Source organism: Puma concolor, chromosome F2 (assembly GCF_028749965.1).
Source record: "Puma concolor isolate L17-30 chromosome F2, mPumCon1.1.hap2, whole genome shotgun sequence".
Lineage (NCBI taxonomy): Eukaryota > Metazoa > Chordata > Mammalia > Carnivora > Felidae > Puma > Puma concolor.
This window is the reverse complement of record NC_141684.1, coordinates 59392405-59404847: the sequence shown is the minus strand read 5'-3', so window position 1 is coordinate 59404847 and position 12443 is coordinate 59392405. Positions and strand designations below refer to the sequence as shown.

Genomic DNA, 12443 nt, shown 5'->3' with positions numbered 1-12443 from the left:
GCTCGAACTCATGAGCCTTGAGATCATGACCTGAGCAGCCAAAGTCGGACATTTCATCGACTGAGCCACCCACGTGTCCCTTGGAAATGTTATTTAAATGAGCTAAGCCAATCAGATATCAGTAAGGCAATAGGATATCTGGAGAAAGAATATTCCATGCTCAGAGAAAGATAAGTGCAAAGGCCCTGAGGAAGAGCCTATTTTTGTATGTTTGAGAAGTGACAGGCCAATATGACTGGATCTGGGGGAAGAAGTGGAAGAGGAGGAGGATATGGAGTCAGAAAGATAATGGGGGGACAGGATATGCAGGACTTATTGGCCATTGTAAGGATTTTTTTCATTTATTCTGAATGAGATGAAAAGCCACTAGAGTATTTGGAGCAGAAGAATGATATGATTGGTCTTGTGTGCTTTAATTCAAGTGGGAAAAAAACCAACACTGGAAGGGGCAGGGTTGGAAGCAGGGAGATCATAGGAAAGCCTATAGCAGTAAGCTAGACACCAGATGATAAAGTCTGGAGCTATAGTAACTGAGGTGTTTAGGGATGCTCTGATTTTATTTCATGGATGACCAATAGAAATTGCTGGCGGACTGAATGTAAGGTGTGAGATAAAGAGAGGGATTGAAGCTAGAATAAAGTTTTTGGCCTGAGGATCTGAAATAATGGAGTTGCCATTTATTGTATGAAGCCTACATAAGGAACAGATATGGGGACTGGAGGAAAAGATTAGGAATTTGGTTGTAAACACCCTTAGTTTGAAATTGTTATTAGATTTTAGTGGAGATATTGAGTAAACAATAGGACACAAATTTGGAACTAGGAGGTCTCATCTGGGGATACATATTTGGAAATCAGTAACTTATAATCATAATTAAAACCATGGAAATGAAGGATGTACCAAAGATGTGAACATAGAAGAAAGAAGCTAGATGTGTGAGTCAGACAATGAGTCAGTTTTTCAAGTTAGCTGTTTATTAAATTCTACAGAAACATTGGGTACAGTTCCCAGATACTGAGAGATACAACCTGATGTGTCTTTCTGCTTAACCCCTAAATTAGAAAGCTTCCTGGTTAAGTTAGAAAATAAAAGAAACACATTTGTGCCAAAAGCTGGAAGTGGGTAAATTAAGCAGAAGCAATTGCATCTACTGCCTGGCTTCTACAATTGACCTATTTTAGAAAAAAAAAAAATGAATAGGGTGAGAATGCTGTTAACATTTGTGTATGCATGTCTGTGGTCTTATGAGTAAGAATGGCTAAAGAAACCCGCTACTTAATATTTGTATATATATATATATTTTTTTCAGAGTCTACTGTCCTCGTAACTGTATGCAGGCAAATCCACATTATGCTCGTGTAATTGGAACTCGAGTTTATTCTGATGTAAGTATCTTAATTTATGCAGCTCTCAGTATTCATGTATATATGTGTTTACACAATATTTAAATGTATGTATATACATTTATATATAGAAAAAGGAAACAGATTCTGTGTTGGTATACATATTCTCAGAGAAGCTAATCAATAATAACACTGCAAAACAACTATTCTTATGCAAATATGAGTGCATAATAATTTATTTTTACCAAAATTTTTTTATGTCCTGCCCATATATGTTACATCAGACACTTTTGAAATAGACCAGAGGCATCCTTCTGAAGGAAAATTCATTTTGTTTTTTTATTATTTTTTATTTTTTGAAGTTTATTTATTCTGAAAGAGAGAGAGAGCAGAGGAGGGACAGAGAGAGGGAGAGAGAAACCCAAGTAGACTCCACAGTGTTAGCACATGGGGCTCTATCTCAGGAACCACATCATGACCTGAGCCAAGATCAAGAGTCAGACACTTAGCCGACTGAGCCACCCAAGTGCCCCTCATTTTGTTTTTTTAAATCTTCCTTTTGGTTCTTCAGTATTTGTAGTGTAAACTCGATAATTAAGAGATTGTCAAATGTATGAACAATATCTTACACTGCCAAGGGAACATGTTTTTCTTTTGTTTTAAAAAATTTTACTTTTTTTTTTACCAGTTTTTTAAATTTAAATTTTAGTTAACATACAGTGTAATATTAGTTTCAGTAGAATTCAGTGATTCATCACTTACATACAACACCCAGTGCTCATCACAAAAAGTGCCCTCCTTAGTATCCATCACCCATCTTGCCCATCCCCCACCCACCTCCCTCCATCAACGCACAATTTGTTTTCTGTCATTGAGTCTCTGGTGGTTTGTTTCCCTCTCTCCTCTTTTTTACCCCTTCCCATATATTCATGTGTTTCGTTTCTTAAATTCCATATATGAGTGAAATCATATGGTATTTGTCTTTCTCTGATTGACTTACTTCGCTTAGCATAATACACTCTAGCTCCGTCCATATTGTTGCAAATGGCAAGATTTAAAGAGCACCATAAAATCAAGAACAGATAATATGTTAAAATACATATGAAAAGAAAGCACTTGAGGGGATGTTATAATGGACAACATTACTGGGTTGGACAAGGACTCTTAGCTGGGAGGCCTTTGGTATGGACAAGTGCTTTTTGAGCCAGGTTTCAAGTGTGGGTTGGGGAATTGGATTAGGGACACATTCTAGGTGGGATGAACAACGTTTACAAAAACGGGGAGATGACAGCAAGCGAGATGTATGCATAACACATAGGTTTGCTTATCTTTGAACAGGTGAGCATTGAATCTAAAAGGGTTGCAGCCAATTTTGTGTGAGGGGTGGGGTATCCAGCTCTTGAAACATGTAAATGGAGAGTCTGAATGCATGTTGATGAGTTTAGATTTTATGTGGCAGACATTTAGAAACCGTTACAAATTTCTAAGCCAGAGAGTTGCAAAAACAAATTCAGGAAATATACTCTTGAAGCACATATTCAATAGAATACCATGGAAATAGGTTTGTAAAAAGAGACCTGAAATAGTATTTACCACCTTATTTCTGTTGGTGAGTTCATTGAAGTCCAGGGTTTGTTTTCATTCAGCTTTACCTTTGCAATTGTTCTCCACATCTGAGTCCCTCCCAGGCTTCAGCTTTGCCCTGTACTTATTTGCAGCTTAAAAGGTCATGCTGGTATAATAATTTATTAGTCCTCATGCTTTACTTATCTTCCTGTCTGTTAAAATCATGGTCATTCTTCACGTCCTAATTTATTGCCACTTTCTCTGTGGAGTGTTTTGCTGGATCTCCTACTACATGTATTACATAGCCCTTCTTTCAACCCCTAGAACTTTATTTTTTTTTACTTTTAGCACTTACCTGATTCTGTTAGTGTTATGACTGTTTCTCTATCTCTTTTATTATTTTGAAGTTCCATGAGGGCAACAGCCAGGCAATTGGAGTGTCATTTTTTATTAACAGTTTGATGTATGCCAACCTGTGAACAAGACAGAATTATATCCTGCCTTAACAAAACTTAGAGCACACAGTGACATCAGAAATTTAGCAAATACCTTGCACATAAATATTTGTTGAAGAAATAAATCCATAAATGTACATGAATAGGCCTATCTAGAATCTTCAAAGATTTCAGAAGTTATTCTTTTTAGATTGTCCCTTTAAGCACCAAACTTTAAATTTTAATCATGCCCGGTGAAAATCTTTCATAATATCCTATACCCTCTTATACCTATAGGCCGTCTATTTTTCTAGTTTAGGTTTTGTTAGACTTTGTGTCTTGAGATCATTTTATCTTCCTACCTTATTGGACTGCATAGGCAATTATGTATAGGAAATGATTGTATAAATCATTTTAAGAGTTAATTGGAAGTGCAAGGACTACTATTTATGCGGTCAGTGCAGATTCAGAGATTCAAGCATTAACTACCAAACTCCCCCTCCCCCCCACACATACAAAATATATTATTTCTTTAAATACAAGATATGGAAAAATATCTTCTCTCTGCCTCAACCCTCCACCTTTCTCTCTCTGTTTCTTTCCGTTACTACTTGTACATTTTATTGCTTTGAATTTTTCTCATTTGTTACAAGTAAACTTAATTTCTGCATTCATTAAAAGTGTTCCACTGTTTTCACAGATAAATTCTTTTTTTTGTGATATGTTAATTCTTACAAAGTATGGGTATAAAAAGAAAATCTCTTCTGACCTTTGAACTCAAATAGGAATGCCTGCTGACTGCGTAGTTATGGGCAAAACAATAGTTTCAAAACATATTAAGTGCTTGGATTTAGTGAATGTTATATGTAAGCACTTTTATGCCTTGGGGAAAATGCTGATAATACTCTTTTAACAGAGCAAGATAAATACTGAAATGTGTACGGAATTATTTTTAATTTCATCTGTTATGAACCATATTGGATACAAATATTAAATCAGTGAGGAACTTTAAACTGTAAATAAAATGCCTCTTCGGAGTAACGATACGAGGTTTTAGATATATGGTATTTTTTGATATAGCAAAAGCATGAAAAGGATTAAACAGCTTGGCATTCATGCTCTCTGATCTAATAAGTTCTGACTGATGCCACAAAGTTCAGAGCACAGCAATAAAGCAAGGTCATGTAAGATGCACATGCTTATGTGAACTTAAAAAAGCACATTAAGTCACTCACATGTGCATAGAGAGAAAAATAGAACACACTAGTATGATCAGAAAAGACCCCTGGGATATGAGGGGGGATTGTTTCATACAGAAACAGTTCAAGTGTTTCATTTTGTGGGATTTCCTCAGGCTGTATTCAGCTATTGACAAATTTTGGTAGAACATTAGGATTAAAGCAAATGTTAAAATCTGGAGAAGTCTTGAATGGGGCAAAATAAAAAAAAAAAAAAAGTCAACTTTTAGAAGTCCGTAGGTAATGGTTTTAAAAACATGGACCTGAAACAATAATTTTCTCTTCTGTAGAACTCCAGTTCAATTAAGAAGGTATAACTGGTACAATGTAAACATAGTGCCTCATGTCAGACCATTCAAACCAAGGTGATAGACATTGCAGATATAGGTTGGAAGCTGTGATTGTTCTTTATATTTTGCTTCATGGTTAAATTTTCTCTGTGTAGGCTATATTATTTAATAGAAGAAAACTCCCCATTTAATACACACCTATAATTTGGAAAAGGAACCGTAAAGGTATACAGAACTATTATCTGTTAATAAGACAAAAATGAACATAAACCAAGTACAGATAATGTAACCTGTTAACATTTGGTCAGAGTGACTAGCAAAAGCTAAAATTTAAGCGTTAAAAGGAGCAGGGATGCCTGGGTAGGTCCGTTGGTCAAGCTTCCAACTTTGGCTCAGGTCATGGTCTCACAGTTCATGAGTTTGAGCCCATGTTGGGCTCTGTGCTGACAGCTCAGAGCCTGGAGCATGCTTTATATTCTGTGTCTCCCTCTTTCTCTACCCCTCCCTGCTCATGATCGCGCGCTCTCTCTCTCTCTCAAAAATAAACATTTAAAAAAGAGATAAAAACAGCAAATTTGTATCTGATTACTTAATTCCACTATAGAAAAAGCCTGATGTTTGGAAAGGCAAGTGTTTGTTAGATGAAACGGTGATGGGAGTTTACCATTGTGGCCACCCTTGAGATCTGCTTTCAGACTTGCTCAGAATTGGCTTTAACTCTGTGACCTTTGCAACATTCCTTTATGCACAGAACATCAACCTGTAACTGCTGACTATCTGTATAGAGACAGGTGCCAGTGACTTTGGTCCAACAGAAGAGTAGACTGGACAAGTTCAGCAGGAATTTCCTAATAACGGTGGGTTTTTCCTTGTTGCCTCAGCTGTCCAGTATCTGCAGAGCAGCAGTACATGCTGGGGTGGTTCGAAATCATGGTGGTTATGTTGACGTCATGCCTGTGGACAAAAGAAAGACTTACACTGCATCTTTTCAGAATGGAATCTTCTCAGAAAGGTAAATTTAAAAATCTGTTTACATATATATTTTGTATTTTATATACTCAGAGTCTCTCTCCCTCTCTCCTCCCGTGTCTGTCTCTCTTTCTCTTTCTCTACATATACATACATACACCTTTATGCTTGCTTTATAACCAACTCACTTTAGTATGGGTTTGGAGTTATGTGGCTGTGCCAGTGTGTTTCCTTTGCACACTGAAATAGTTGGTCTTCCAGGGATGGGAGAATCTGAAGTACCAGAGGTGCCTGTCTCCTCCAGGCTTATAAAAATCAACATGAAAATCGGATTATGAGTCAGAACCACTCTTTTGTTAATTGTTAATAAGGAAATTTCTTTCATCCTCCTTTGGATTTTCTAGATTAGTTTTTATATGTAATTCTTTCTAGGTGAGCAGGGCACTGAATATTTTTCTAATCCAGTTATATGACAAAGTATTTGATAAAAGAGTGAGTCTGATTTTCTCCAGAACCAAATTCTCTTTTTGATTGGAAGTTGGATATCTATTATGACATAAATCCATGCTTTCTGGTCATTTCATACTATTTGGTCCATTAGTATTATATAATTTTGTGGTTTGGGAAAATTCGTATGACTTACTTTATCAAGTAAGTATCAAGTAACTTATTTATCAAGTAAGTTAAGAGCACAGAACCTATAGTGATTTTTCAAGTCATTTGTACCTGTACAAATAATATTACCTCTTATGTATATTGTATGGATACAGAAAAATTTCTAACTTTTAGACATTTACTGGATTCTTCAGAATTGCTAGTGGAGGTTCCACATCTACGGTCAACTTTCTCTAAAGGACACCAAAGGATGTGCCATGCAGGGTATCTAGATTGACTTCCACATAACCTTCTGAGTGCCATCTTTATAAAAAGACAGCTTTGCATTTACCATCTATTTTCAGCAGACCATATCAAAAAGCCATTGTTAAGAAGGTGATTTCTCTATAACCTGACTCATGTGGTTCATAGGAATAGTTTAGAGCACTAACTTATTATTTCCTAAGTCTGACAAAATTTAAATCATGTTGCTATCATACTGATAAATATTTTTAACATCTATGGTTTCAAGAAAAAAATTTAAGTTTATTTAGAGAGAGAGCACAAGCGAGTGGGGGAAGGGAGAGAGAGAATCCCAAGCAGGCTCTGCACTGACAGTGGAGAGCCTGATATGGGGCTTGAATTCACAAACTGTGAGATAGTGACCTGAGCTGAAGTCAAGAGTCGGATGCTCAACCGACTGAGCCACCCAGGTGCCTGGTTTCAAGAAAAATTTTAGTGAGGAAATTTAATGGTCAAATCTGAAAGATCCTAGGAATGTCTTCAGTAAAATGGAAACACACACATACACAATACTTAATATATACACATTATATATATAATATATATTGTATGATATATATAAAATAGATATGTATAAACTACATTTTTGAGTTGTAGAGTGTGATAGGCAATTTAATAAGCTAAAACTAAGTGGTGTTTCATTTACCTGTCATATTTCTTATATTTATTCTAAAACTATAAGATGATATCCTGAGAAAACTGAGAATAATAATTATTTTTGAGCACCTACTATGAATTTCCCAGACACTGCTGAGCACTTTTAGTAGCTCAGCTCCACCAATGGCCCGGTAAAGTCAATTCTGTAAACCTGATTTAATAAATGGGTTAACTTAGGCTCATAAAGGTTAAATGATGTGCCCAAGCTCTTCTAACTAGTCAGTCTCAGAGCTTGGGTTCAGCAGTAGGTCTGTAGACTAAGAAATATGCATTTTTCCAGTGTATCACTGTGTACAAAGAATAAGTACACCAAACACATCTACTTTCTAGAGTACTCTGTCAGTGTCCTATAGATAAGTATGGCTTTTGATTGGCTATCTGCTTGTATGGAAAACCTAGTGTGTCTGTGTGAGTACATGTTTATGTGCACTCTTGTGATACCCTCATACTTTTTCACTCTAAAAACTCTCCTCTTTCTTTTCTTGTACGTAAATATATATGTAAAAGGAATTGCACTTGGTCTCCCTCTTAGCATTTATTGTGTTTATCTCTAAAAGCCCCTTTTTATTATTAAGAAAAACTTCATTCAAAAATGTAAAGACTTCAGAAGTTTACATTTAATTAGACTAAACAACAGTTAATGGTATTATCGATGTTTTACCTTTTAAGCATTTAAATGAAACATATTTTAACTGATATTGCCAAATAAAATATAAATAATTTAAGAAAGAATTAAATGTATGACTCTGTATCACTTTTCTTTTGTGTTTTAAAATACGTTGTGTTTAAAATGAGATTGAGTGCTTGTATGCGTGATTCCGTTTCAGTGAAGAAATTCTTAGGACCTTTCAGATTTGACCACTAAATTCCTCACTAAAACTTTTCTTGAAACTATAGATATTAAAAATATTAATAAGTATGGTGGCAACATTATTTAAATTTCATCAGGCTTAAAAAATACTAAGTTAGTATTCTAGAGTATTGCTTAATTATCACTGTCTTCTCAACTTGCAGTTAACTTTTAACCATATTGGTCAGTTGTAAACCTGGATCTCAGTACTCCTCCAGTAAAATGGAAAAACAGCTGCCTAACTCTGTTTTATTAGAATCAAAGGTGGTAATATGGGAAAACATGATCTGGAACCTACTAGGTTCTATATAAAATACTGTTATTACTGTGCACCTTAAATTTTAGTAAACTTTCAGCTCAGCATACAACCGAGATTTAAAGAATTATGTCATTCTCACTCAGGCTTTCCAATAGCTATAAATTATAGTAGCCTAAGAAAGTTGGCCATCTGGATTCATAGAGCTGCTTTCTTGACTGTCATAAGTAAGCATGATTTATTTGGAGGATTATATGTAGAGATGACATCAATATACTTTTTGTATTTTTTGCAGTTTACAGAATCCTCCAGGAGGAAAGGCATTCAGAGTATTTGCTGTCATGTGAAATGGAACACTTGGAAGAGGATCGTAAAGACTTCCAAATGCCATATTTCTGAAGTTTGTATAAAATTGTAACATTACTGTACAGAAGATATCAACTATTTTCAGCCCCCAAAAAAGTGCCAAATGCATATAAATCTTGATAGACAAAATCTGTAAAAATAAAACATGGGACATTATTAGCTTCAGGAAAGGTAATGAATATGTAATGGTTTTAGAAATCCTGTGTTAAATATTGCTATATTTTCTTAGCAGTTATTTCTATAGTTAATTACATAGTCATGATTGTTCTACATTTCACATGTTCTTTTATATGGTGCTTTGAATATGCCACTAATAAAATGAATCTAAACATTGAATGTGAATGGCCCTCAGAAAATCATCTGGTGCATTTAAATATAATCAACTCTCAAAAAATGAAAGGAACCATATTATCACATTTTTCCCAGTTCAGTACTATGCCATTACCTACTCCAAATAATCTGAAATTGTTTTCCACTTAATACCTGTATAGTTTTTCTCTTCTGTTAAGTTTAGGCATATAGAATATTATGTCCTGATATTGCACTTCTTATTTTGTATAAAGTAATTCCTTACTATCCAAATGAATCTATTAAAATGTTTGATTCCTTGGGAATGGCTTTACTAGTAAGTGGAATGAACTATTTATTCCATAGTAGAGTAGTGGTATGAAAACATTCCTAGTGATAATATAGTAAATATAGGGTTAAGCACAGGCAGCCAGAACTTTCTATGTGTTGTTCAAACTGAGGTCACACATTTTTCTTTTGTATCCTGGCAAATACTCCTGCAGGCCAGGAAGTATAATAGCACAAATTTTAACAAAGATAAACTAATGTATTGCATCACCATTGCCACTGATTTTATTAATGGTAAATGGCCTTGTGTATAAATGTTTCCATATTATGGTACCTATGATGGTGATATATTTGTTTCTATGAAAAATGTATTGTGCTTTGAAACTAAAAATCTGTAAAATGTTAATTTTGGTAATTTTTTCTGCTGGTGAATTTACTCTTTCCTTGTAAACATATTAAAATTAATCATGTTTCAAAATATTTTTAGTTTAATTTCTTCCTTATTTTGATTTAGAAATCATTTTAAATTAACAAAATTATTGCAAGTCTTTTAAACTTGGGTTACTGACATTAATATAAATAACATCCTTAATACCAGAAGTCTGTGAAGTCAACCTGATTATTTAAGTATTTGTATATGTAAAAGAAGACCAGATAATCATATATTTATAAGCATTGTATCAAGGGAAAATTTGAATAAAACGAGGAAAGAATCTGAAGGATAGAAAATAATTACTAAAAATTGACCAGACAGTAAATACTTCATACATTTTCAGAAAATAAGTGACTATGTGTTCAGGAGCAGAGAAAAGGGAGATAAATCTCATGCAGAATCTGGGAAAGCAAGACAGCTGGATAATAGAAAAACAAGAATAGAGAGGCTCACATTGACCGCTGCTGGAGAACAAATGGTAAAGAAAATAATGTCATGATCACTTATCAAGCACTGGCCAGAAATTCAGTAGTTCAAAATATAAGTAGTCAAAACTTAAGCATTTGTAGATTAAAAATATCAAAATTTAAAGCAGATTTGTGGGCACATTTTTTTTTCCAAAGACACATTACATCTTCTTAAATAGCATGATTGAAATGTAAACTTTGCCCAGATTCATCTTTTGCTCCCCATTGCACACTCCCCCTCAAATAGGGAAGTGTCATCTGTTCTTGTCAGTACACGGTTTCTCGTATTTGTCCCTAGTCTAGATATTCATCATCAATTTCCTATACTATTTCAGTGTCTCCAACTGGAGCCTCATGTTGTTTCTCTCCATTCCTTTTCAATCCGTCCTCAAATTTTTCACGGGAATTACTCTCTTCTGTAAGTTTCCATTATCTAAGAAAACCAAATCATTTTATAAAAACATTTAAGAACCTCCATAGCTTGGGACACCTGGGTGGCTCAGTCAGTTAAGTGTCTGACTTCCGCTCAGGTCATGATCTCAGTTCATGGGTGCGAGCCCCACATCAGGCTCTGTGGTGACAGCTCCGAGCCTGGAGCCTGCTTCAGATTCTGTGTCTCCCTCTCTCTCTGCCCCTCCCTCACTCATGCTCTGTCTCTGTCTCTCTCAAAAATAAATAAACATTGAAAAAAAAAAAAAGAAAAAGAGAACATCTGTAGTCTTGCTCCATATTGCTTACCTATGCTTTTCTATACAAGGTATGGCCTTGAGTAAGTTATTTAACTTTCTACACTTTACCTCACCTAAAAACTGGGACAAATAATACCCAATAGGGATTACTCTAAGAATTAAATGAAGTATTTTGTATAATGTAGTCAATGTCAAACATGTGCTATGTGGTCAGTATATGTTAGTCTTGTTATTATAATCATTCTGTTATTTACCTTGGGAAACTATGCATCTATCATGCTACACTACCTATCCATCAGCACTTGAAGTGAAATCCTGTAGGAATTCTCCTGCAATTCTCCTGGTAAGAAGTAAATAATGCCCTTTTAATTTGACCATACTAATTTTTCAATTTTGCCTTTTATTATATTTAAGGATAATCTCCTTGAGAATTTTAACATTCTTATCTTTTTACCCCAGGGACACAGTGATTTTTTACATTCTATAAATGGTTGGTCAATATTGATAAATGGATATTCCAAAAATTCCTAGTTTTATTCTTGACACAAATGAATATTGCTGCATATTATCACATCATATTAGAGCTAATGAAAATAGTTTATTGATAAACATTCTAAATGTGGATTTAAGACAGGTCAATGCTTATAAAATACTATTGATATTATTTCAACTTTTAAAGTTTACCAGACCATGTGTTTCCTTAATGTTCTGAATCTAATAAAACTGATCTGTGTATTTCAAGCAAAGCAGAATTCTCCAAAAAGATTTTCTCTTCTAACCTGTTAATTGACTCATTATACTGTATGTTTTTCTATTCAATATTATATTTTGAAATATTGACCTCTCTAGCATTTCTAAAATGTTTCAAAAAGAACTGTAAACTCTCAAAGAACACAGTAAGCTAAACAGAGCTATCATTTCTGCAAATATACCAAACGTCAGATTTAGGGTTTAAACTAATTTACTGCACAAAGATGACATCGTTTAAGTTGAGTTAAAACACTTATCTGAAGTGATATTTCAACCGTGGCACCATAATTTTCAGGAGTTGAAGAAATAGTTTAGCCAAATAATATGATCCTCTTTCACTAATCTTTTAAAATTAAAGGCTAAGTTATATCAATTTGAAGTTTTTAAAGGCACTAGGGGATGCCCACTCTCCCGTGGATTCAGAATCTGGAAAAGTGATTACATCATACTCCGTTTAATCCTGCTGATTTGGGACATATCCAGCCATTGTAATTCACTGGTGCCTCCCATCATCTCTGACCCTGGTCAAGCCCACATGCCTTCTGAGATCCCGGGAGGTTTGGTTCTGAGGTATCGCGAGATCGGACTTTCGCAGCATTATCAATTGTGCTGTGGAGCGGGAGGGACTCTGGTAGCTGGGGGTTTTCTGGAGAGGTCCACGC

The 12443-nt window shown here is 34.9% G+C and overlaps 1 protein-coding gene across 1 annotated transcript in view; it reads left to right on the top strand.

Annotated features, from left to right (window-relative positions):
- Positions 1-9922, top strand: part of CRISPLD1 (cysteine rich secretory protein LCCL domain containing 1) — a 49446-nt gene extending 39524 nt beyond the window's left edge. Inside the window, exons 13-15 of the mRNA XM_025922677.2 lie at positions 1310-1385; positions 5753-5883; positions 8796-9922. Coding sequence (XP_025778462.1) covers positions 1310-1385; positions 5753-5883; positions 8796-8847 — 259 coding nt within the window. The 3' untranslated portion in view covers positions 8848-9922. The remainder of the gene's footprint in view (positions 1-1309; positions 1386-5752; positions 5884-8795) is intronic.
- The last annotated feature ends 2521 nt before the right edge of the window (positions 9923-12443 follow it).